This window comes from Myxocyprinus asiaticus, chromosome 33 (genome assembly GCF_019703515.2).
Source record: "Myxocyprinus asiaticus isolate MX2 ecotype Aquarium Trade chromosome 33, UBuf_Myxa_2, whole genome shotgun sequence".
Lineage (NCBI taxonomy): Eukaryota > Metazoa > Chordata > Actinopteri > Cypriniformes > Catostomidae > Myxocyprinus > Myxocyprinus asiaticus.
This window is the reverse complement of record NC_059376.1, coordinates 2,044,537-2,072,102: the sequence shown is the minus strand read 5'-3', so window position 1 is coordinate 2,072,102 and position 27,566 is coordinate 2,044,537. Positions and strand designations below refer to the sequence as shown.

Sequence of the window (27,566 nt, the reverse complement as noted above, 5' to 3'; positions counted from 1 at the left end):
GTACCACATTCAGATAAAGGCACAGCAGACTCTGTGACTGGCCATACAGCATGTGTGTGCTCTTACTTTGCCCAGCTGCAGGTCAGAGAGTGAGCATGCGTCTATGAAAGCTTGAGCGATGACGGACAGACACGCGTCCATGTGATCCGTCTTATCGATATCAAACACAAACTGAGGGTTCTTCAGGATGTTCACCCAGAAGCGCAGAGGCAAACTGCACAGAGATACAGAGATCAAACATAATTTCATCATTCCACTAAACATCTTTTCTAAACATCTGTAAGTATACAAATACCTGTTTGTCTTCCAGATGTGAAGCGTGTCGGGATCTGTGATGCCGCGTTTATCCGCCTGTTCTTCTAGAAAGTCAAAGAAGTATTTGACAGCTAATGGTGGTTTCTCTGGAGGAATACTGAGGATGGCTTGGAAAAGATCATCTAGAAACTTCTGAAGTGTTCCCTGAAAAACAACACATAAAATGCAGTTTTGTAAAAAGCAGTTACAACCTGCATTTTAATGTTTCTTGCACCAGAAACAGGCAATTGTTTTTCCACTGCTGAAGTGAGTGTTACCTTAGTAGACAGCAGGCGTGTCAGGTATATCTCAGGTAAGACTTTCTTCCTGTGACTCTGTCTGTGTGTCTTTCTGCAATCTGTCAGCTCATCATGCGGCAGCACCTACAGTCACATCACCATAAACCACAGCATGAAACAATTATAAGTAATGTTCCAAATGAATGATCTAGCAATTTAATTGCATTTTCTGCATGTAATTTAATTAAAAAAACAAAACAATTACAGCACCTTTAATCACCAGATATTAACTGGCTAGTCATGACTGTTTCCCTAAAGAATGTGGTAACTATGTTGCACATCCATCATTCAAACCACATTGGTTCACATTGGAGATCGAATGGATGTCAAATTATAATAGCTCATTTACATAGACACCAGAAAGCTGTTTATTGAGAGAAACAGCCCTCTACATTGTAAATCACTTGCAAATGCGACTATATTCCATGCTATGCAACTAAATATGTCTGGTATTAGCCACTGGCTAGTTAATTTTCATATTTTACTCGCCAGAGCTTGAGTTGTGTAGTGGCGAAGAAGAACTTTAGCACCACAACCCATTACTGCATAAGAAGCAGGCGATTAAGAAGCTGTATTCAGCCTCGTCTTTTACAGCATGTTGTGTCTCGTGAGTGTGCACCCTGAAGGAAATTGAGCTTATTTGGCAGCAGTGGGTCTGGATCTGCGCCGTCACCATCATTTTATTTCCCTTTCGATTCTTTTCACTCGACATTGTTGTAAGCACTATGGGGAGTCCTTCTTAGATTACCTTGTTGAAACCCTTATACAATCACGCCAATCCTCTGATTGGCAATAGTGTCTGAGCCCTGCCCCTTCAGGTGTGCTCAGTCACCATTTCTTCAGAATTTTCTTCCTTCATGACTGTGAACTTTGTCTTCATACGACTTGTAGCCTGTGCTCAGCACCTGCACCGAGAGGCTTACACTCCCCTGTGTGTTCTGGTGAAGAGTTCTCCACATCGCCAGCGAAGACGCTCTCTGTGAACGGGTTCTTTGCTTCAGATGCTCGTCATTGATCAATGACGAGAACTTCAGCGAAAACTCCTAACCGCTTCTCACAGTGCTCTGGCTGGAGTTACTGTATCCTTTTTATATAGACGTGTGTATATATATATATATATATATATATATATATATACAATATTAACTAAAAGAGCTGCTTGTGTGATACACATCTTTTGAAAGATGTCATTCTGCAAGTGTTTCCTATGCGAACGGCACATCCTGCCGCCTGATGAGTACAAGAGCTGTGTTCACTGCCTGGACCATGCCCCCACACAAGCAGCTCTCATGGAGACTGACGGCCCTCACTTCGAAAGCATGAATCTCTGGAAATTGTGCTCTAGGATCGACTTCATTCTGAGTGAAGATCCAGCCTCTCGTGCCATCCCAGCCACCTCTTCTGTGCTAAGTCCCGAGGGACGACATGAGGAGGCACAGCGGGGCAGTGAGTTTGAGCTGGAAGAATTAGAGGAGGATCTTGTGCCGACGCAAGCCCTGCAAGTCCCCCAAACTTCTGATCTAATGTTCTCGCCTGTGCAATATGCACATGATAAGCTCCAGCCCTCTATTGGAGCACACTGCCTCATTATGTTTGGCGGATATGACGATGGGGATGATGCTGTGTCACTCGCAGCTTCAGGCAAGTGGTTCAAAGAGGATGTTGCCGCCTCTTCCCCCAGTGAACATGCCATGGATAAGGAGCTTCTTCACATCCTCTCGAGAGCAGTTGAAGAACTCCCCTCCAGAAGAGCTAGAAAATTCTCACCAGGATGAATGGTTTTTGCAAACCGGCCATCATCAACAGACCACGGTCCAGAGGAGTGTACGATTCTTCTCTGAGGTCCATGCGGAGCTCACAAAGACCTGGTGTGCGCCTTAATCTTCGCACATTCAGGTCGGAGGTGCTGCCATCCTCACTAAAGTGGACCATGCAAATGAAAAAGGCTACTCAAAGCTTCCCCCGGTGGAACAGGCGGTCACAGCTCACCTCTGCCATATTACTGCCATGGGATGGAAATCCCGCCCCGCACACCCCTCCAAGCCATGTCGACTGACATCCACACTGGCTGGAAGAGCTTATACAGCAGCGGGCCAAGCTGATTCAGCACTCCACAGCATGTCAGTGCTACAGGTTTTTCAAGCTAAGCTCCTAAAACAAATGGATGAGCAAGGCTCTGATTCAGAGCTGTTCAAAGAGCTCTGCACCACTGCAGATTTGGTGCTGGGAACCATGAAAGCTACCGCTCAGGCCATCGGCAAAGCGTTGAGTAACCTGGAGGTTCTGGATTGGCATATTTGGCTAACTCTCACAGAGATGGGTGACGCAGAGAAAGCCGTCTTCCTCGACAATCTGGTGTCGCGCGACGGTCTCATTGGCAACACCATAGAAGACTTCTCAGAGTGTTTCATTGCGGCGCAAAAGCAGTCTCAAGCGATGAACACTTTCTGCCAAAGAGAAGTAGCACTTCCCATTTCCCGGCACGCTCCCAATCTAATTCCCTGCGGCCGGCAAAAAATCCATCTCTTGCTGCCCCAGCACAGCCGAAATCTACTACTGAGCCATCAGTGAAGCCACGCAAACCGTGGCCCAAGCGTAAGTACCCGCCATTTCAGCGCGAAAAACACACTGATGGAAAACCCCCGGCTGGACAGCAGAAATGTTCCTGACATGCCCAGCCCAGTGAAGAGGAGCCCAGAGCTCACCATTATTCATGGCCCAGAGCCGAAGAAGGCTCAATTTGAGGCACAGTGTTTCTCCCCTCTTCCCCAGTACTATTCATCGGGAACGGGACATTGTTCAAAATGTTGCTTCTGTGTGTATTACTCAAACAAAGATTGTTTTAACAAAAGAGAAAAAAGTGCCCATTGTACAAACATGGGACACTCACACATTCTCAGAAAAGGGCCATTTTCTCTTCACGTATCATACACCCCATACATTATTCTCAATTGTTTCCCTATGGTGAGCGGCGCTCTATCTCCTATAATGAGCAAATCAATAATCCCGCTGTCCCGCTATGTGAACGTTTGTCGAGCCCTCATGGGTGTGTCAGACTGGGTGTTAAAAACAATCTAGTACGGTAATACAATTCAGTTTTACATGGCCACCTCGCTTTGCACGTGGAGATTCACTGTCTCCTTTCAAAAAAACGTGACAGAGACTGTCCCAGACTGCGACACACACAGTGGGGGTATACAGCCGCAATTTTCTTGTTCCGAAGATGGTGGGCTTCAGTCCATTCTAGATCTGAGATGCTTGAATCATGTGCTCGCGAAGCATCCATTCAAAATGTTAGCTCAGAAACAGATTTTATCACACATCTGTCCTCAGGACTGGTATGCATCAATAGATCTGAAGGACACGTACTTTCAAGTACAATTGCACCTCATCACAGGCGGTTTTTGAGATTCACGTTTCGGATGTCTTTGGCTCCCCGCACGTTCACAAAATGTATCGATGCGGCTCTCGCCACATTGAAAATGAATGGTGTATGTGTTTTGAATTACCTCAATGATTGGTTAATTACTAGCCCAATCAGAGGCACTACTGAGCAAACACAGAGACTTGCTGCTTTGCCATCTAAAAAATCTGGGCCTTAAAGTCAACTGGGCGAAAAGCACACTTTTCCCCAGCCAGCAAATCTCCTTTTTTAAGAGTTCAACTTGACTCCATGAGCATACGTGCACACCTCATGAACGAGCACGTACAGACCATTATTCAATGTCTGTCTCAGTTAAAACTGGGGAAAACATTTCATTTCAGAGAATACTGGGTTTTATGGCAGCAGCATCTGCCGTCATACCATTAGGTCTGTTACACATGAGACCTCTCCAGTACTGGCTCAAGCGACACATTCCACATCGCGCCTAGAGCCTGACTCGCCGCTGTCTGGCATATCTAGCACCATGGACAGTGCCGGCCTTCTACCAACAGGGTGTTATGCTGGGTAAAATTTTCAGAAGAAAAATGGTGAACACAGATGCATCCAACACAGGTTGGGGCCCAGTGTGCAATGGATGCCCGACTTAAAGCACCTGGACAGGTGTGAAACGGGCGTGGGCATCAACTGCCTAGAACTACTGGCTATTTTTCTAGCTTTGAGAGCTTTTCATTCTGACATTGTGAATCACCACATTCTGATTCGTTTGGACAACACAACAGTAGTGGCATACATAAATCGCCAGGGCAGACTCTGATCGCCACAGTCAATGAGCATGACACAACGCCTCATTCAATGGAGCAGACGTCATTTCCTCTCATTTGTGTGCGACACATGTCTGAATTATCTGTTGTCATGTCAGGGAGCATTACCAGGAGAATGGAGACTTCATCCTCAGACAGTGATGAGTATTTGGGAAATAGTCAGCAAAGCGGAAGTCAACCTATTCGCCTCCACAGAGAATGCCCACTGTCCCCTTAGGTACTCCATGTCCCAAGCCCCGCTGGCCGTGGACGTGCTGGCTCACAAATGGACGGCGAAATGCAAGTATGCATTTCCCACGGTGCGGATCCTTCATTCTGTCATCAGCAGTTCTGTTAATTGCGATGAAATGGCCCAATCAGTCCTGGTTTCCGGAGATGATAGAAATACTAGACATCCCTCCATGATAAATACCGCTGAAGAGAGAACTTCTCTCTCAAGCACAAGGCACGATTTGGCATCCCCAGATACAGCTGTGGAACCTAAACGTGTCGCCTCTGAGTGGAGCACATCGGACGAGCCAGAATTGGCTCAGTCGGTGATGAACACCATTTTAGTCACCTCGATGCACTTAAATTCACGTGTTTGCAAATTGGTGCTCTTCACGTGGTAAAGACCCGGTGAATTGCCCCATAGCTGAGATTTTGGCATTTTTTCAAGTGCGGCTGGATGCTGGCCTTACCCCGTCAAGGCTTAAGGTTTATGTAGCGATTATCTCGGCATACCATGCCCTGGAGGCTAGCTCATCGATAGGCAAACATAATCTAGTCATAAAGTTCCTTAGGGGAGCGAGGTGTATGAACCTCCCTCACCCTGCTAAGGTGCCAACTTGGGACTTAAATTTGGTGCTGAAGGCACTCACAAACTCCCCATTTGAGCTACTGGAATCTGTTGAGCTGCAGATTCTTTTCTTAAAGACTTTGGTTTTTGGTTCTTTTCCTATTGGCTTTGGCCTCATTTAAATGGGTGGGTGACATGCAGGCGCTGTCGACTGACAGCTCATGCCTGGAGTTTTGTCCAGATCTGTCAAAAGCCACCATTAAACCTAGAAAAGGCTACGTGCCTAAGGTGTTATCAACACCTTCAGGGCTCAGGTGGTTCATTTGCAAGCCTTCTTTCCCCCACCATTTATTTCAGATGAAGAGCAATCTATGCATATGTTTTGCCCGGTGAGGGCATTGCATACATATGTTGAGCGCATCCGTCAAGGCTGTCGGATCAGCTCTTTATTTGTTATGGAGGATGCACAAATGGAATGTCTGTCTCCAAACTAAGGCTCTCCCACTGGATCGTTGATGCAATTGCCCTCGCTTATGAATCATAGGACATGAATTGCCCTATTGATGTCAAAGTGCATTCAACCAGAGGCATGGCCTCTTTATGGGAGTGGACAAACGGTGTGTCCTTACAGGACATATGTTTGGCAGCAGGATGGTCCTCACAAAATACGTTCACGAGATTTTATAACCTGGATGTGGTGTCCATCTCCTCACAAGTCCTCTCTGTATAGAGTGCTTCTTACATTCAAGCAGAAGCCAAGCCCTTATTACGGGTGGGCTACAGACAACACAGCCACCTATTATATGCTGTTGAACTGCCCCTTTAAAAGTCATAAGTACTCCCATAAGAAATAAATCCTACTTTTCAACTATGTTGTGAGAGGGTTAATAAACCATACTGTGTATATCTATATGGTTCATATAGATCCTAGACTACATTAATTTCCATCTGGCATCTGCCATGTGGAACTATTCATATACACTTTAATATGACTTATAATTCATCGGCCTGTGACTCTTTATGAACATCTGTGTTTAGTGTTATATCTCTGGGAGTGTAATTTCATGTAGTGCAGCATGATTTTCTCCCCAATTTGGAATGCCCAATTCCCAATGCGCTCTAAGTCCTCATGGTGGCGTAGTGACTCGCCTCAATCCGGGTGGCGGGGGACGAATCTCAGTTGCCTCCGCATCTGAGACCATCAATCCACGTATCTTATCATGTGGCTTGTTGAGCGCGTTACCGTGGAGACATAGCATGTGTGGAGGCTTCATGCTATTCTCCGTGGCATCCACGCACAACTCACCACACGCCCCACCGAGAGCGAGAACCACATTATTGTGACCACGAGGAGGTGATCTCATGTGACTCTACCCTCCCCAGCAACCAGGCCAATTTGGTTGCTTAGGAGACCTGGCTGGAGTCACTCAGCACACCCTGGATTCAAACTCATGACTCCAGGGGTGATAGTCAGCGTCTTTATTCGCTGAGCTACCCAGGCCCCAGTAACACACCTTTTTGAAGTCTGTTAGAAAATTCAAAAGAGCTTGTAGATATGAATTTGAGAACGTGTACAATAATATTTTTAGGAGCAAGTCATACACATTATACAAGTAAAAGTTTCCTTTTGCTTCGTTCCATGTATTTTGCATCCAAAGACAAGTCCCAGGCACCCCATTTTCATTTCATGTCTCTTTTAAAATCCTTTCTGTTATTTACAGTCAGTTGGTGATCAAAAAGATAAAAAGAAACATTATTTCTAATCATACATTGCACGGATGAGGGAAAAACAACATGCAACTTCTCTCTTGTTAATGTGCACTGTGCTCATTAAACCGTAAACACTTGCACATGGAGCAGCCATTCTCTAAAAGAGACAGTACCAATTTAGTACTTGTTATACATATCAGTGTAAATCGCACGAGTACACATAAACAAACATGTTACAAAATGTAGTAAGTGTAATAAATGTGTAAATACATAAATATTTAAAACCAGAATCATAAAATATGAAAACTTTTAACTTCATGAAACACTGTAAATATAATTTTTTTTTTTTTACAAATATGCTCATACCACATCTATGCAAGGGTTTGGTACATTTTTTTTTTTTTTTGCATAGTAGTTTTGATATAGTAGTACTTAAATTATTATTTTTACAATATAATTACTAAATAATTGTTATATGAGTAATTCTATTTTTATTATTAGGTTGTTAACTTGTAAATATTTTGTTAAAAATGTGTAAGAAATTTCAAACTGAGACAACATTATTAAAAATGCATTTTCATGACATCATATAAATTAATAGAATGTGAAATACATAAGCTGAAATGTGATTAAAATGAACAAAAGTGAAAAATAAAAATGAAATGTACAATTTCACTTACTATATTGTGTGAAGTCATATACTGTATATGTATACTATATACGTATATATGTGAAGCTGCCCCCTTTTTTTTTTTTTCCAGTTTTCAGTTGCATGATGCTTACATGTCGGCAAAAGTCTGGTGAGTAAAAACTAAAATTTACTAGCCAATGGCGATTTTTTTCACCGTAGAGTTGAGAAAGCTACTTAAGACACGATAGCTGTCTTCACATTTACATGCACTATGTAAGTGGCAGCAGCAAACCAAGGTGTAATAAACCGATTTCTCTTAATCCCTTTAACGCCGTAAACAGCATTCATGTTTACATGACGTTTCAGAATGCCACAGTCTGCCCCCACCCCCACCCCCCCCCCAAAAAAACTAAAAAAAACCCAGAAAAAAGCAGTTTTTGCTCAATTGGGGCCTAAAAACAATCATTTTTAAGACATGCTTTTTTTATCTTGTTATTCATTTGTACCACACAATGAGGACTTTAACAGCATCATTTTCTGTTAAAGCATAATTTTCTGTAAAGTTGCTTTTAAACAATGTGTGTTATGAAAAGCGCTATACAAATAAATACGACTTGATTGTAGTTTCAAACACACTACTTAGCGATGCTGTTTGCAATTGTTTGTGGAAACTATGTTGGTGACGATGGAAATTGCAACCATAATTGGCTAACAATGCTTTTAGCAAATGCACCCCAGTAATAAAGTAATAAAATAAATGGAGTGTCTATCTGCACCCTAGTAGTCTGGTGGAACCACAGTAATATACAACAAACTAAACAATAGATGTCGCTGCAGTGGCATGGGGTGTAAAGACGGTGTGTGAATGTGTACTGTTGTCCCAGCGACCACGATTCGAATCCAGGTTTTTTTCGCACTCTTTTTCCCATCCGATTTCCTGTTTCCACTCTTAATATTTCCTTTAATATTACTTAACATAATAGATAAAAGGAGTTCTGGTTTGGCGAACGGCAGAGTAGGCAGCAAGTTGGAACAGCTCTGTCACCATTTGACATTCATTTGCTGGATTTCTCACTCATCTCAGACTTGGAGAGCGTGCTTTTAAGTTTGTCTTCTGACTTGGTGTCCATTATATTCAGTCCAACATGGGCAAAACCACTGCCTCTAAAGGCAAAAAAGCTGAAAACGAGAGCGATGGTAGACAAGATGGTGACTTAGCATCTGATCCCTAGTTTGCGATGTCCCCACGCATGGTGGAGGCAATAACCCTACAGTATCCCTGACTGATATACAGAAATTACTCGCTGGCATGGAGGAGCGAATTATTGCAAACCTGACGGCACAAATTTCTTCTAGCCACGCCACTATTGCCAGACATGACCAGACAATACAGGTTATTGAAACGTCAATGAACGACTTCGAGGGGAGAATATCTACACTAGAATCTGTAATTGGTAACCTGACAAAGGAGAATGAGCAACTGAAGCTGAAAGTCGACGACCTCAAGAACAGGTCCAGGAGGTGTAACATCCGTATAACAGGCATACCAGAGGGAGTGGAAGGCACCCAACCGAATTCTTTTATTGAATCCTACCTAGGAGAAATACTTAGTGCCGACGTCTTCCTCCACCCTTTAACTGTGGATATAGGGTGGCCATCCAAAGGAGACAAGATGGCACACCACGTCCCTTCATAGCCTGTATTCATCATTCCCAGATGAAGCAACGAATAATGCAGCTGGCACAAGAGAAAGGTCCCCTGTCCTATAGGGGCTTGGAGATCCACATCTACACGGATTACAGTGTGGATATCCCATTTATGAGCTCATTAACAACATCAGTCCACACTCTATTGAAAATTTGAAAAGGGCTTGGGAATCTGATCTTGGAGTAGTTTTAACAGATGACCAATGGGACTTGCATAGACTTGGTATGTCTATGCAAGTCCCCACCTCCATTTTTTTTTTTTTTCATCTTCCCCCTCCCTTTACATGTATTCTACAACTTGTAACACTAGGAGTGGGTGGTTGGATGTGTTGAGGGGAGACAGTATTGGTGAGAATGGGAATTTCAATTTGTTAACATGTTTGATGAACAGTGTCTTTTTGAATTTGTTTTGAAGCCATATATACAAGTTTTGTATTTTTTACTCTTGTGGGTGAAAGAAACTTTGAAAATCAATAAAGATATTTAATAGATATAATAATAGATAATAATAGATAATAATGGATAAAAATGAATATAAATGTTGATTTCATCGCAGTGATTTGGTCACGGTGAATGTCAGGGAGTGCAGAGAAGGGTTGGATCAGGAGGCGGGGTCTGATGATCACACTCGTTCCCACGTGAAACCATGGTTACTGTAGTAAAACCAAGGCTATTTTTTCTAAGGTAAGGTTAGGGTTAGGTTGAGGGGTTAATGTAGTGTGTCTGTGGGACTCTAAATAAACACAATAAATACACTGCAGTGTTTCCCTCAAGTAGCTTATTGCTTTAAAGGAATATTCCGGGTTCAATACAAGTTAAACTCAATCGACAGCATTTGTGGCATAATATTGATCACCACAAAAATGTATTTGACTCGTTCCTCCTTTTCTTTTAAAAAAGCACAAATCTGTGTTCCAGTGAGACACTTACAATGGAAGTCAATGGGGTCAATCTGTAAACATTAAAATACTCACTGTTTCAAAAGTATAGACACAAGACATAAACAATATGTGTGTAAACATGATTTTGTTGTGATAAAATCACTTACTAACTGCATCTGTGTAAAGTTATAGACAATTTTACAACTTCGTTACCATGACGATGGAATGTCAACAAACCCTAAAACTCTAAAATGACTTTAAAAATTGATTTAAACAACTTTACAGCTCAAATAATACACAAGTTTTAACAGAAGAATTAATGTAAATACTTTTATAAAATTATAAGCTTTGCATTTCTGCATTTAAACCTCCAAAAATTGACCCCATTGACTTCCATTGTAAGTGTCTCACTGGAACACAGATTTGTGCTTTTTTAAAAGAAAAGGAGGAACGAGTCGAAATAAATTTTTTTGGTAATCAACATTACGCCACAAATACTGTTGTCTTCAAATGATAAATCAAAGTATATTAACTCTTGATTAATGATTCTTAAGTATATATTATTATGTCTTAGTATGATCAAAACATATTTGCAAGCTCTAGTGTGTGTGAGACTTCCAGCACACTTACCAGATGAAAATATTTCTCTGTGTCCAGATCTTTAACTGTTAATGAACAAAGAGCACTTCATTAGCCAGAATAAAATGACTTAAGAACATCTCAAGATCGAATGTGTTTGGCTGAAATGTAAGGGACAAGCGTGTGATGGTCATTACCTCTGCCCAGCGTGTTTTCTCTCTGATCTTTCATGCTCATGGCCAGAGACGCTCCATCTGGAATCTGCGAGAGACAGGTCAACAGGTCAAAGGTCATCAGGGTAATGGGCAATGAGCTTCATTGAGCAAAACACACACACACACACACCTGATAGTGGAAAATGGTGTTGAGTTTTTTTCTGCCATCCTCCATTAAAGAAGTGTTGTCCAGATCTTGTAGTATTCTACTACTGCGACCCTCTGGAAACCATTCTACACAACAGAGACACAACATGTAATGCAAAATTGACTATAAACAGCACAAATCAATCATACAACTGAGACTCAAACAAGAAACTGCATCAACATAACTGACTATAAAGTTCATTCTCTGTATGTGATGTATTTTCTGACCATGAGGGGGGAAAAACTCAAATTACATTATAAACATGGAGTGAAACTGCCCGCAGGTGGATTATATTAAAAGTTTAGCTGCATATTTGCACAAAATAAGACAAATATTGACAATATGTTTTTAAAGACAGGGCTGCGCGCTTACTTTTTAGGTGTTGGCACTGGGTGCTTGTGAAGTAAAAAGAAATGTATTACTAAATAATAGTATTTTAGTGCATTTTACTACTATATACTATGAAAATGTATTCGCACACAGAACAGAGTGAAAGAGACTAACTGTTTTTATGATTTTTTAAATTATTTATTACTGTTTTTATTATTTACTACTACAATTAACTACTACTACTACTACTACTACTTTTTGATATAATATATTTTTTTTATGACATATTCAGTAATGATATATTATTATTACTATAAATATTCATTAAAAGATAAACCATGGTGCTGCAACAAACTCATAATTTCCTTGATTGGCCATTTGCCCCCACTACCACAGAATATATATATATATATATATATATACTGTATATATGTATATATTTCCTGCAATGTAATAATGATTAAAAAAAAATCAACAATCCCTTTATTATTTTTTTTTTATTATTTATTTATTTTTATATTTTTTTCCTTTTTCACCCAATTTGGAATGCCCAATTCCTGGTGTGCTTTTAAGTCCTCGTGGTCACATAGTGATTTGCCTCAATCTGGGTGGTGGAGGATGAATCCCAGTTGCCTCTGCATCTGAGACCATCAACCCGTGCAGCTTATCATGTGGCTTGTTGAGCACATTGCCACGGAGACATAGCGCATGTGGAGGCTTCACGCCATCCACCGCGGCATCCGCGCTCAACTCACCATGCGCCCCACCGAGAACCAACCACATTATAGCGACCACGAGGAGGTTACCCCATGTGACTCTACCCTCCCTAGCAACCGGGCCAGTTTGGTTGCTTAGGAGACCTGGCTGGAGTCACTCAGCATGCCCTGGGATTCGAACTAGCGAACTCCAGGGGTGGTAGCCAGCGTCTTTTACCACTGAGCTACACAGGCCCCAATAATACCTTAATTTTAATCATTTTATCAACATATTAACTGTAATGGTTTAAGAATGGACCACTGAAAAACCCAAATCCTTCCATATCCATGGAAATCCAGCAACGGCATGCTCACAGACTTTGAGGGCAGAATTATATCTCAGATTTTTATTGATCAGCACACAGCACAGAACGAACATTCCCGCGACCCTAACCACAACACACAGTAGCGGTTTTAACCACCACACAATTGCGTGGGGCCCCAGACGTCGGGGGGCCCCCGCCCTGGTAGGAAAGCTCCGCAAAAAATGCTTGAGGGGTGACATGATGTTCTGGGTACATGCACGGATACGCTGTTGTCAGCGCTCTTGGAGTGGTTCATGTTATAAGCCTCTGGGATTGGGACAGCTGAGTTTTTTTAAGTTGGGTTCGGGTTTGTAATTTATGGAAAAATATATAGGCCGTCCGAAATTGTTTCTAAGCATGCGCTCTCACTCACAGATACGCGCAAACGGACGAGTTAGGGGCTGTTCACACTGAACGTGTTTTTGCCTGCATCTGCTCTGTTTTTCCATTGTTTTCCTGTGTATATTAGACTTTAAATTGTGTTGTGTTAATTTGATGTTATTGTAGACTGGAATATGTCTCATCACTGTCACGACTGCTATGTTGATCGGAACTGCACCCAAGAATTTCACACACCAATGCACTTGTGTATATGGCTGTGTGACAATAAAAGTGATTTGATTTGATTTTGATTAAACATGCGCTGGACGAACGTCCATACCTGCTGCACCGCGTCTCGCTGTTTCTTCAGTGTCTCATGGAGGACTGGCACATTTTTAGACACTGTGTCATGTTAAAAATAACTTCAGGTTTCAAAAACGCACATTGAGACACCTGCGTTCTGTTTCATTTGTTGCGCTGTGTCTAGATTGTTTTTAGTGCAGGTGTCACAAAGATTTAACATTCTGAACAAGTTCAGGTTGCAAAGAGGGCACTGTTACAATTATTCCAGATTGTTCTTCAACAAGCAAATTTCCCACTCATACACATTCCACCCTGTTAGGCAACACTTTATGGAAAATGAAATAGATGTTAAAATGTTAAAATATGAGACAATTGGGTATTGGATTAAAGTTCAAGATCAGCCATTAACCCAAGCACTAAGACTCCGTTTACACCTGGTATTTAGATGCGTTTTTGGTGATCAGATCACATGTGGTCAAAATACAGGTCTAAACAAGGTCTAAAACGTTTAGTGATTGGATCACAAAAACACATACGATTGTGGTCAAAACGCATATGACCGCATCACATTTGAGGTGTAAATGCTAATTTGTCCTGGCAACAGCAAAGCACCTTTTCTGGATCTAATTTTCGTATCCTAAAAATTCTAATCCAAACAACTTTTCATCCAGCATGAACAAACATCGTATCCAAAGAATGACCCAAATGTAACAATCATCAATGAGCCGAGCAATGAACAGCCGTTTCCTTGAGTGATTATTTACCCAGCTCAACATCCTCTTCACGGGGCCATTGGGAAAAGGGCAGGTTCTTGTAAAAAGCTTCCAGTATCTTTTCCTTCACCTGACAGATCGTGTCTGTGTTCATCACACGCACACTCACAGAGTCCATCCCAAAACCTTGAAATGACACGTTAATGTTCTGGAACACACACACACAAGAGACCAGATGTCAACTCATCCCTTAGCACCTTCAGTAATGGGAAACTGAATTAAACTGCATTGAACTGAACTGCACAGAATTACATGCAGTACAGTATTTTTGTTTTGTTTTTTGGTAAAAATATCCAAACATCCTTAAAACGAGATCAATTTACTTAAAAAGCACAACTGTAAATTAATACAACTTAATTTCAGAGAATGTGGGTCTGTTCCAAAATCTAGTAACCGTCCTCTGGAGGAAGCATTTCAAGGCAACATTGGCGCACTCCTGACACCTGTTCCAGATGGTAGGTACCTTAATTATCCTGCCTACTAAGATATCTTATTCTGAGGTATCATTGCATATATCCCAGAATGATGTGATTCGCTAGGTGAAAAAGAAATCTAAGATGGCGGATGAAGCGAGAGCAATTTTGATTAAAAATATACTTACAGTATAATCCATTCAGTACTGAAAAGTATTGATAGAAATGAGTTTAAAACAATTAAATACTGATTCTTTTACCCAAAATGTATGTTCTGTGTATATGTATGCTCATTTGAGTATCGCATCGTTCCTCTCGCATCACTTGAATTCAGTTGCGAGTGGAGTGTCCCGTGCTCTGTGCGTGAGGAGCGCTATTTGAACGATGCGTGGAGCTGCCGCCTATGAAGAGCGTTTCAAATCACTCTCTACTGAAGCATACAGTAAGGATGCTGCCATAGAAGACAATTGCCTATGTAGGAAGAAGACAGCGAGGCAGCTCACTAAGTTTAGGAACAGACCCAATATACAGTCTCAAATAAAGTTTGTTTTTCCATCCCATTAGCAAATAGCTTTTTCTTGTTTTAAGCATAAACCACACAAATAGATTTATGCTTAAAAAAGATGATCAAACTTGTAAATCTTGTTTTAAGGATTTTTAGATATTACATTTTTTGTTCCAGTTGTTTTGCAGTGTATCCACTTAACTTCAGCATCATCAGTGCCAGTCAATCAAAAGGACAAACCTGTGGTTTGGCTTCAATGTTTTCTCTCAGAAGCCACTCCTCGTTGAGTGTGTAGCGCGCCTTTCCGGTGATGGCGTCTATCGAGCCCTTGTTGATCTGCTGTTTGATGGCACATAGCAGCAGGAAGAACGGTTCACCTACCGTCTCCTAATGGAGCAACAATAAAAACGGTTTATGAATGCTGGGAATGCTCGTGGAGTCAGTGTATTTGAGTGATCATAAGCAACTCTCCTGAAGCTAAATCCAGCTTGAAACTGGTTGTGAGCTGCACAAAGCTCATTTAGGTAGTTATGGTGCATTCACGTCATGTCGGAATTACCGTGATTATGAGATTCTGACCTGTAAAAAGCATACAAGCCTTCATAGAACTCTTAATTACAAGATGTAAACCCTAAGACAGTCGTGAGATCATGTCGAAAGAACCAATACGACAGCGGCCTCAACAGTCAGAGTTATATATTTCTGTTTCATATGCCATTGTATTACTTGGAGAGATTTCTTTGTTTATAAACATTTTGCAAGAACATAAAGAGGTGAATTACTTTGGTGTTGCCATAGTAACAAATTACTTTCATGGTCCCAGATTGTCAATAGCTCCGAGTTGCCATCTCGTATTTACAGTAATTCCAACACAGTGTGAACACAGCATTTATCAGCTGGACTACTAGTTGGAGACGTCAAGTTCAACCTAGTCTCAGTGTCAGATGGCACCTCCCACAGTCCGTTCATTAACTGTCTGATCAATATTGTATACAAACAATTACTTTGATCTTCAAATCTGTGAAAAAAACGGATTTTATGCAATTTCATGCAATACCTGAAAAAAAAAAAACAAACAAAAAAATGCTTTTTCCACCAGTTCTAAGTGCGGTAAGTGACAGTTCCAGAAGCATTTACACTTGAGCATGGTATGGTACGATTACAAACCATTCTCAGGTCGGAATTCTCAGCACAGTCTATTCTAATCCTGATTTCGCAGCACCAAAGTGGAAAAATAAATTATGACTGTGCCAACGTGCCAGGATCGGTATAGAAGGCTTCCACAATAAAAACCGTTTGGCCTGATTGTAGAAAAGTACCTAAAGGAACTGGGCTGATAAAATGAACACTTATAATCACTGGATTTGTATCAGAGTTTACTAGGTTAGTGGTCTCTACCTTCTGTTGACAAGTTATGCGTGCAAATCTAGTTCACTAATAACAGGCACAAACAGACTTATTATTTGGAATACACCCTAGTAAAAGTAATCACTGATCTCAACATGCATTACTTCACAGGTTGTCAAATGTATTCAAGCATCTTACGTGGCACGCAGATGCAAAATTGGCTTACGTTGCTCGGTAAGGATTAGTTTCAAATGAATCGTCTGCTTATAAAAACAACAGAAAGATTGGTTATATTGTTATAGCAAAAATAAACACAAACCTCTCAGGAAACCTAAAGAAAGCTAAATAATATTGGGTGCTTTTCCTGGCACAGTTCCGAGCAGCACAAAAGTTTGGCATTTTGCATTGAATGTCTGATGAATGAAAGCTTTCTGGATGCCCTATTAGTTATGCACGTGCTTATACAATATCGTTGTTTTCAACACAATATTAAACCAGCACAACATTACAGGTTGAACACAAGAAAATCTGGATACTTCTTACTCGAGATGGCATAATCATAAGATATCTTGACTCGTACGAAAAGGTTTTAGGCCAACCAATCAACAAACGTAATTTCAAATCGATACAATACAGGCATCAAATTTTAGCTAGCCTCCAATCCAACTCTTTATTTTAAGAAAGGAAAAGTTTGTGAACAAATTTGGTTACTCATTCTATAGTTATTAATATAATACAAATGACAGATGTGTGTCAAAACCTGTATAACGCTTCCCTTGTCTAATTCTAAACCCTGATATTTTCTTTCTTCTGTTGAACACAAAAGTTATTTTCCTATCAAGTCATGGTCAAGTTTTGGTTTGGTTCAGGTCTTACACTTATTTGTTCATTGGTTCTTTTTTTTCTTTTTTTATATGGCAGTAAAAGTATGCTTTCGTACAAATCAACTATGATTTCTTAAGATTTTGTCATCTCATACTAAGACTTGTCACAAGACCGGGTTGTTTATTTCAGATAAACCCACCCTAGTTAGCACATAACATGTGACAAAAGTGTGGTTGGTTGCTTTACATGTCTATCAGATGGTCACTTCCTGTTTAAGTGGGCAGTTCTTTACCTGAAACTGGACCAGACTTTGTGTCAAAAATCAAAATTCTGGCTATGCGGGACTAACTTCAAATGTGAAGGACCATCTTGGCCACTCTAATTAGGACTGGCATATTGGCTAAACTGGTGGGGACCTGGTTGAGCTGGTTAATCATCTTCCAAAATTTAACTGGTTGACCAGTTTGACCAGCTTAAGCTTTGCTTTTTGGATTTTTGTTTTTTAAGCAGGAAAGGTGAAACATTCCCAGTGAAGTCAAAATCATGTATTCCACTCATGGCTAGTTTAGTGTTATTGGGTACGCACCTTCAGGTAGCTGTACATGCAGATGGACATCCAGTTGGTGAGCATCTTCTCTACCACTGATTCTGTTCGCCGGAGCATCAATTTGGGGTTTTTGGAGGCTGAAGCGTCAATCAAATCCACCAACAAGTCCTTCATGATGCTTGTGTAGTATTGAAGTTTACCATGGAGGGCGACTGTGAGCAGAGAGGCTAGATTGCACCTTAAAAAAAAAGTGAGTGATGAGGAAATTTGGGGAATGTCCAGCTCTCTGAAGAACCATTGTGATGAATAGCTCTGTACAGATGAAATCTCCCTCGCTGGACATCTATTCCACACATGTAAAACCCTATACAGTACTCTTCAATTGATGGAGCAGCTCAGGCACAGATCATGATGGCATTCATGTGTACAGTGTGTCAAAGATCAAAATCAAAGCACTCAATTATTTTGAGTAATGCAACTAGTCTCCACTGTGCTGTAGTTTCTACTAGGGATGGGAGATACGGCGAAAAAAATTATATCTCAATATTTTTCAGCCTGTTGACAATATTTTATTATACAGGTGCATCTCAATAAATTAGAATGTCGTGGAAAAGTTCATTTATTTCAGTAATTCAACTCAAATTGTGAAACTCGTTTATTAAATAAATTCAGTGCACACAGACTGAAGTAATTTAAGTCTTTGGTTCTTTTAATTGTGATGATTTTGGCTCACATTTAACAAAAACCCACCAATTCACTATCTCAAAAAATTAGAATATGGTGACATGCCAATCAGCTAATCAACTCCTGCAAATGTTTCCTGAGCCTTCAGAATGGTCTCTCAGTTTGGTTCACTAAGCAACACAATCATGGGGAAGACTGCTGATCTGACAGTTGTCCAGAAGACAATCATTGACACCCTTCACAAGGAGGGTAAGCTACAAACATTCATTGCCAAAGAAGCTGGCTGTTCACAGAGTGCTGTATCCAAGCATGTTAACAGAAAGTTAAGTGGAAGGAAAAAGTGTGGAAGAAAAAGATGCACAACCAACTGAGAGAACCGCAGCCTTATGAGGATTGACAAGCAAAATTGATTCAAGAATTTGGGTGAACTTCACAAGGAATGGACTGAGGCTGGGGTCAAGGCATCAAGAGCCACCACACACAGACGTGTCAAGGAATTTGGCTACAGTTGTCGTATTCCTCTTGTTAAGCCACTCCTGAATCACAGACAACGTCAGAGGCGTCTTACCTGGGCTAAGGAGAAGAAGAACTGGACTGTTGCCCAGTGGTCCAAAGTCCTCTTTTCAGATGAGAGCAAGTTTTGTATTTCATTTGGAAACCAAGGTCCTAGAGTCTGGAGGAAGGGTGGAGAAGCTCATAGCCCAAGTTGCTTGAAGTCCAGTGTTAAGTTTCCACAGTCTGTGATGAGTTGGGGTGCAATGTCATCTGCTGGTGTTGGTCCATTGTGTTTTTTGAAAACCAAAGTCACTGCACCCGTTTACCAAGAAATTTTGGAGCACTTCATGCTTCCTTTTGCTGAAAGATGCTGATTTCATTTTCCAGCAGGATTTGGCACCTGCCCACACTGCCAAAAGCACCAAAAGTTGGTTAAATGACCATGGTGTTGGTGTGCTTGACTGGCCAGCAAACTCACCAGACCTGAACCCCATAGAGAATCTATGAGGTATTGTCAAGAGGAAAATGAGAAACAAGAGACCAAAAAATGCAGATGAGCTGAAGGCCACTGTCAAAGAAACCTGGGCTTCCATACCACCACAGCAGTGCCACAAACTGATCACCTCCATGCCACGCCGAATTGAGGCAGTAATTAAAGCAAAAGGAGCCCCTACCAAGTATTGAGTACATATACAGTAAATGAACATACTTTCCAGAAGGCCAACAATTCATTAAAAATGTTTTTTTTATTGGTCTTATGATGTATTCTAATTTTTTGAGATAGTGAATTGGTGGGTTTTTGTTAAATGTGAGCCAAAATCATCACAATTAAAAGAACCAAAGACTTAAACTACTTCAGTCTGTGTGCATTGAATTTATTTAATACACGAGTTTCACAATTTGAGTTGAATTACTGAAATAAATGAACTTTTCCACGACATTCTAATTTATTGAGATGCACCTGTATGTATTTGCTCTGAAATGGCTCAAAAGTGTTTGTTTTTGTAATCACATGAACCATAATTTAATCCAAACAGCCACTGCAGCCAAGTAGATCTATAGTATTTCAAAATGAAATTGGCTATTGACCATTGCATAATACTAAATTCTTCCTCTGGGACCCAGTCAAGTTTATTATTATAAAATCAATTATCATTATTATTTTAAGGATTAGATTTGTTTTATACAAAAGTAATATATATCTGTTCTATTATTTCACCTTCACCTGGAGCTTTTATTTTGACACTGAAAGTGCAGTGTGTATTTGACAGTCTGGTGAAACGCTGTTGTCTCCTCTTCTGTTATACTGTGCCGCCTTTGGAGATTTGTATAATCAATTTTATGGAATTGCACCATTGCTTAAATCTGCAGTACTGTGATTTCAAAATGCACCTAAAGCACACACATTTATTTGTTTTTAATGGAGCCTTTTGAAGTTTAATAATCACATATGACCATATCGCCTTTTTGATATTATTTTGATTAATTTTGCAGCTGTGAAGAACCCTGAAATTAGTCTTCTGATGCACACTTTATGAAACTTAATGGCCAAAAAAACAGCACATTAAAACCATTGCTATATTCACGATATTGCTTAATTTTATATCATCAGTAATATCATCATGATTATGTTCAATATATCGGCCAGCCGTAGTTTCCCCTTATAAATGAATGTTCCTTGATGGTTTTTAGTAGCACCTTAGATTCAGCAACCATCCCAACAGGAAAGAAAAATCACAATGAGATATTTAACATCTCAGTTGTTTCTTCTAGACAGTGATGAGGCAATTGAGATGTTTGCTGAAGTCTGCTGCTGCTCAGGTGTTTCTCCTGAGACAAAAAGGAGTTATCTCATGTGTCCTCTATTTTCATGAAGATCTCAACAACTGTGCTCAGATTTGATAGATACCAAAATCTGTAACCAAAACATCTTATTATTAACTCAATATTAACCGATAATTCACAGCTAAATGTGGCTGAAACCCACACCATGATTAAGAGCTCACTGAAGTCGATACAACAATTGTGAAAATGACGATAATTCACAGCTCATTGTGGCTTCTACCGAAACCGATAATTTTACTTTTCACCTTTTAACCCTTTAAAGAGGAGCTGCAAGCAAATGTATTCAAAACTACTCATAAAAAAGTGTCGTTTAAAAGTTTTACCATTTTCCAAATTCTGTTTGTGTTTCATGAAGTAATTAGCAAAAACAGCAATAACTGCCCCTAAGTAACATACATATGTTTTGTTGGATTTTCGCTTACTACTTGATGAAACACAAACAGAATATGGAAAACAGCATAACGTTGCATGCATAGATATAGAAATAATCCTCACAGAGTGACCTGACAATCACAAATATTGGCGGTTATTCCACTATCGGCAGAATAATAATATTCTGATTCACCCAGTTATCTGCTAAATATTGTACTATTTGAAAGTCTAACTGAAAACGTATTTTTTGCTCATTTTTATTTTCTTAATGAATTTTAGGACAAATATTTAAGAAAAAATCTGATACTAAACTGACACATAAGTGAGCAACAATAATTTCTTCTGGAATCTTCTTTTAGGGTTTTTGAAGGGCTATATTGTTTTGAGTTCTTTAACGCACCAGTACTAGAAAACATTCTCCAATGACATTTGGCTGTAATCTGAACCTTTATTTTTGCACATGTTTTTTATGAGTGTATTTTCAGTCTCCTTTGTGTTGTCTCTATTACCTGTCTCTCACGGCAAAGTCTTTCTGCTGCTCAAGTGCATGAACGAAGGTGACTAGGAAGTGTTTGTTGTTGAGTAGAGTGGAGAACAGTGTGATTCCCTCCTCCAGGTTTGGTCGTGTGGTGTTGGATGGCTAAGATAAAGTCAAAGATACAGATCACGTTAGCATACGGTATGGAGTGCTCATTAAAACTTTAATATTAAATTAAATATTTAAATTAAAATAAATATTTATTTAAAAAAACTAAGTTGACAAGGTATTCAATAATGGTGTCGATTTGAAAGATTGACAAAAAAGATTCAGAAAAATCGGACATTTATCAAAATACATCATGTTACCTGTCATATACTATACATTGTTGTTCTCCGTTACTGGTTGTTCATGCATTTTTTCTTCTCAGTAGAACTGCTTTTCAGCAAATAGTTGAATATTCAAAATGCCTTCTTGTACAATACAGATGATGTGCAATGTCACATTGTGTCATGTTAAAGAAACTGAGGCAATTTATCATGGATTCAAACCAATAATTTCCCAACAGCTGTGCAAAGCAATCCCCAAAACATTTGTAAAAGTTTGAAAAAAAAAAAAGCAAATATAAAAGCAATAAGCTACTTGTGGCCATGTATTACAGTGATTTTACCATGTAACATGCAGCATTTTGTGGCTTATTGCTTTATTATAACACAACTGGTTGCCTTTAATATTAAACACACAGCTGATTTTTAAGGACTGAGTGTTGAACACTGAGTTGTGTATGTGATCTGTCACAGGAGTGTTTTGTGTGTGAGCGTTTAACAGCCGGCCTCTGGAAACTGTTTCCATATGCTGCAAAGCCAAACAGCAAGATAAATCAAGGCGTGCGGATCTGAGGCCAGCGGCAGGAAACAAGATCTTCACTTGAATATGTTGCATTATGCGATCACACTTTATTTATGTTTAAGGTGATTCTAACTTCTACTGAACTACAGTCTGTGTTTCAGTGTAAACACACATCACATCAATGCTCAGCAGTAAATTAATCATGATATTATGAGCCAGTAGCACAACAGTTGCTATAGAAGTTATTCATTATTTCCCAAATCTTTGAAAAGTTCTTCTTTTGACTGGTAGTATGTGTACAGTGTGTGTGTGTGTGTGTGTGTGTGTGTGTGTGTGTGCAGGGCTGTAGCAATAATTTAAAAAGTGAGGGGGACAGAATATTTAGCGCAAGATGATCGTAAGTATACAAGATATATATTTTTAACTAGGGATGGGACGTTCAATATGCAATATGAGGTTCACGATTTGATATAATCTCGATTCGATTTAATATCACTTAAATGACAAAGTATAACAAAAATTGTAATGGCTTGTTAAGGTTCGAAAAGTAACAGGAAAAGCATGCAAATGTCATTTTTGTGACATGTATCTATCAACAGATGTTATTCTTTGTTGTTATATATTTAAAAATGTATTTTAAGTGTACCCTTATTGTAGAGACTTTTTTGCCAAAGCAACACCAAAGCATTAAATTCTGGTGACTTTGAGAGAAGCATTTTTTAATGATTATTATTTTCTTGAGTAAGTATAGCATTTATGTCACCATTGGCTAAAGCATTTTTAAAAGAGGCTATTTAGACTAGTAATATTAGACTAGACTAGTATCAGTGTAGAGCCAAGGAGGGTGGGGCCGGGCTGGAATGACGCACGCCCGGTCCCCAATCAGCCTGATGGGGCGCGCGAGGGATAAAGGCGGCCGGGGACAACAGTTCGAGAGAATTACAGGCAGCTGTACTGTGTGGAGTGGTAGGGCCGCTGCCAGGAGCGGAGGAGTGTCCCCACGGGACGCCGGGAACATGGAGGGGCGTTCTGGCCGCTGGGGGTCGGAGGTCTGACTCCGGTCCACCCGGGGAGGAGCGGCTGCCGTCCGCCTGAGAGGGGGGAGGAGTGATCGAGGACCACACGACGATGCATCAGAGAACCGGTGAGTTTCTTTTTCTCTCTCTCCTCTCTCTCTCTCTGTCGCTCCGTGTTGGCCTTTCCCTCGCCTATTTTGTTTTGTTGTTGTTTTTCCCCTCCTGTCTCCTCCCAGGTCGAGGAAGGCGGGGATGACCCACCGGCAGTCGGGGCGCAAGACATGCCCCCCGGAGAGGAAGGGGGGATGTACATCATGCCGGGGGCTCCCCGGCCTGAGGCAATGCCGGGAGGAGTGTAGAGCCGAGGAGGGCGGGGCTGGACTGGAATGACGCATGCCCAGTCCCCAATCAGCCTGATGAGGCGCGCGAGGGATAAAGGCGGCCGGGGACGACAGTTCAAGAAAGAATTACAGGCAGCTGTACTGTGTGTTTATGGTTGTGTGTTTTTTTTTTTGGTTAAGTTGTTTATTAAACTATTATTTATATTCTTAAGCCGGTTCTCACCTCCTCCTTTCCACTGAACCCCCTTACAATCAGAAATAAATTTTTCTATTAAGGGGCAACTTTTGGAAAAACAAGGTTTTAGGTGTATTTTTCTCCATTATGAGGGCATTTTAAGAGCATATTTTTTTTTTTCTAACCATACAATATATGACAATATGACGTCGTAGTGTTACGTCAAATACAGCAAATTAATCAATTCCTTAAAATAATGTTAAAACTCAATAATCAGATAAATGGTTACCTATAAATTTAAATGAACTTCAGAACAACTCAAGTGATATGTGTATATACTAGGTCTACAATAGAAAAAGAAATATATCCGATGTTACAAATGAGAAATAGAAATCATAAATGCCACTTTTTTTTTCTGCCCCCACATTTTCAATTTCGGGGTCATTTTTGTCACCTTCAGTGGCATTGTTGCCCTGAGCACTTGTTAATTTCTGACCCTGTTTCAGACCAAAAGCATTCTTGTGCTAAAAAAAGCAAGATGCAGCGCAATGAGTAAGGCAGAACACAGTGTAGGAAGATGTGTTTCTAGCAGTTGAAGTTCTTTTACAGCGTCTAAAAACACAGCAAATATTTATATGAAAAACAATTGAAAGGAGGACAGAGGAAGCTTCATGAGGAGGCTTGAGAGAGGATGCACAGGTGGATAATGTGGAAATCTTTTGTGTCGAAGCGCCTTAATGCATAAATCCTCCTCCCCTTCACATCTGACACAATAGTTCTAATTCATGTTTCACCGCTGCTTTAACAAACTTTAATTAATTGTCACATACTTCGACAATGCATCTTGAATTATTAGGATTTATTCTTAATATATCAATTAATTACATTTGAACAACACAACGGCAAGCGCTCTGAGGAAATGCAGCTGCGCAAAGGCGATGCTCTGAAATGATGCTTGAACGAGCGGGACATTTCATTTTACAAATACGTTTCACTTGGATTCCACCGTACTTGTTTCCTTTTCTTGCATCTTTTCCTCGTATCCTAAGAAGAAGCTGACAGGACACGAAGGAAAGGGACAGTTTTAGAAATGAGAAGCCATAGACGAGAGTCGCTGCACTGTTTCTTTGCTGGTTCTGTGCTAAATGTGACTGATATTAATGTGTCTTTTTTGTTTTTAATCAACAACTGACAGTAAAGAACATGAAATACATTCAAATAGGCATCATAAAGCAAGTTTGTGTGTTACTAATAGCCAAACATTGTGGCCATTTAACAACATTTTAAAGTCATGTTCTGTATCAAAGAATTCTGTAGAGTATATAAAGCAGAGGTGCCCAAACTATGGCCCGCGGGCCAAAGTTTGCCCGTGATGACCTTTGATTTGGCCCGCCTTGCCATAGATGACAAGAGGGGAAAAAAATTAAATAAAAAATATGGCATTGATTCAGCTCTTCATTTTTAATTAATCTTTTTGTTTTAACATTTTTTGTTTTATTTTTGCATTACAAAATCTATAACTTATTTGAAAAGTAGAGAGTATAAGTGGTTTGATTTTTTTAAATGTCTATGCGTGCTTTAGTGACCTTTAAATAAGTGCTGTCTGAAAGTTTGCTCCATTGTCCATCCCAGATGCCACCCCAAAATCTTCACTATGATTGGCCAGCTCCAAAATCGGAGGTGGGCATTCAATACCGCCAGACAGAACACAGTTTAAAACGGAGTGGTAACTGAAGCAGTGTCAAAAAATGGCAGGTAAGTAGGTGGATACGTGGAACAGTGCGTATAGTCATCTGAAATGAAATATGGCTTGAACACACATTATACATTGTGCAGCATTTCATATCCGCATGAACGTGAACACTGAAGCGCACCCATGAAGCGGGCTTGATAAAGTCAGGTGAGGGAGCATTTCAATATACACACCAGTTCCATTCACTCAAAACACCGCACAACATTACAACAAGCACTATAAGTGAACAGACCAGTGCTCTCAAAAATCCCTTTTCTGCCCTGCCAGCTAGACAAAAATGGTAATGCAGTAAACTAATTCTTCATATTTCATCTTCTTATTCTGACTAAACCCCGTTTTGGGGTGTGTATAACATCTGTGTGCATCATTCTGTAATTCGTTTGTCAAACCTGAGGACATCTCATTTACTTGCAACTATCTGCCTAAAAACAGATCGCTGCAAGTTTTTTAATAACCATAAGATACAATGCCATATTTTGGCAGGTTCTTAATCATAATCATATTTGGAGTCAACGAAATTAATAGGCCTCTCAATTTTTAATTTGCAGAAATGTGCTTCGTAGCTTTTATTTCCTTTCATAATGTAATGCATTCAGCCTTAATCCATCGCCTCTCAAGAAAAGAAGCAAAAGAACAGTTTAAACAGGAAAACAGTTTAAATGTTAAATAAAAGTAAGTAGGCTAAATGCATTAACTACACAAAAACATTTTACAGCATTGTTTAATTAAATAATCCTATTACATCTGGCAATCTCAGTCTATGGTAGAGAAATCCAGGACAGTGTGTAGCCTAGGTCTATGATAAGAAATATCTTTAATATCTTCTTTGTCACAAAACAAAACAAAATTCTACTTGATGGTATTACGTCATGCCATTGTATCTTCATCTCTCCCAAACTCCGCAAAACTGCACAGAACTACCATGTGTTTAATGTGAGGAAATATGCTGTTCTTAAAGAGACAGTAACCATGTTTTAAGAGACACTTACATTTTTAGCAGACATTTTATTCAACGTGACTCACAAATGAGAAAGTGACAACATACATAAAAATTATATTGAAATTAGGGATGGGCATTTTGGTCATTTTGTCTACTCGAGTAATCGGACTAATTACTAAGGTACTCATCGAGTACTCGAGGGGCGATTACATGTTCATTACTATATATATAATAACATGTCTGACAAACATCTTTGGCTGCAGCATTGTGCCTTGGTGTTCCAGTGTACCATCCATTCATTATTATAGGCTGTTATAAAATAATCTGTTACAAAATGTACAAAAGTTTGCATAATCAAAACACAGTGCATCATATTTTGTCATTATGTGAAGAGTCGCTGCCCAACTTAATGAAACAATGTGCACAACGTGCATCTGTCTGTTCTTCCTTCAGGTTACTGTAGTAATCTTAGTAAGCGTGCACCAGTTTTTTTAGTGACTGTCTGAACTGTCTATTTTCAAATAACAGGAGACGCCATAACCATTGCATTTTTAATATGCATGTTAAATTGAAGTTCAGTTTGAAGAATGCATTGTGTTCCATTTAGCTGTGCTCTGTCTAGCTGTTTGAAACACTTGCCTGCTGTATATGCACTGCTGTGTGTGTGTGTGTGTGTGTGTGTGTGTGTGTGTGTGTGTGTGTGTGTGTGTGTGTGTGTGTGTGTGTGTGTAGGGCTTTACTGGTTGT

The 27,566-nt window shown here is 40.1% G+C and overlaps 1 protein-coding gene across 1 annotated transcript in view; it reads right to left on the bottom strand.

Annotated features, from left to right (window-relative positions):
* The window catches only part of LOC127424005 (plexin-D1-like), a 161,607-nt gene that overhangs the window by 14,276 nt on the left and 119,765 nt on the right, over positions 1-27,566 (bottom strand). The window contains exons 24-33 of the mRNA XM_051668755.1: positions 21,777-21,907; positions 17,911-18,109; positions 15,393-15,539; positions 14,226-14,382; positions 11,430-11,533; positions 11,282-11,345; positions 11,136-11,170; positions 573-677; positions 296-459; positions 67-214 (exon numbers count right to left, since the gene is read on the bottom strand). Coding sequence (XP_051524715.1) covers positions 67-214; positions 296-459; positions 573-677; positions 11,136-11,170; positions 11,282-11,345; positions 11,430-11,533; positions 14,226-14,382; positions 15,393-15,539; positions 17,911-18,109; positions 21,777-21,907 — 1,254 coding nt within the window. The remainder of the gene's footprint in view (positions 1-66; positions 215-295; positions 460-572; positions 678-11,135; positions 11,171-11,281; positions 11,346-11,429; positions 11,534-14,225; positions 14,383-15,392; positions 15,540-17,910; positions 18,110-21,776; positions 21,908-27,566) is intronic.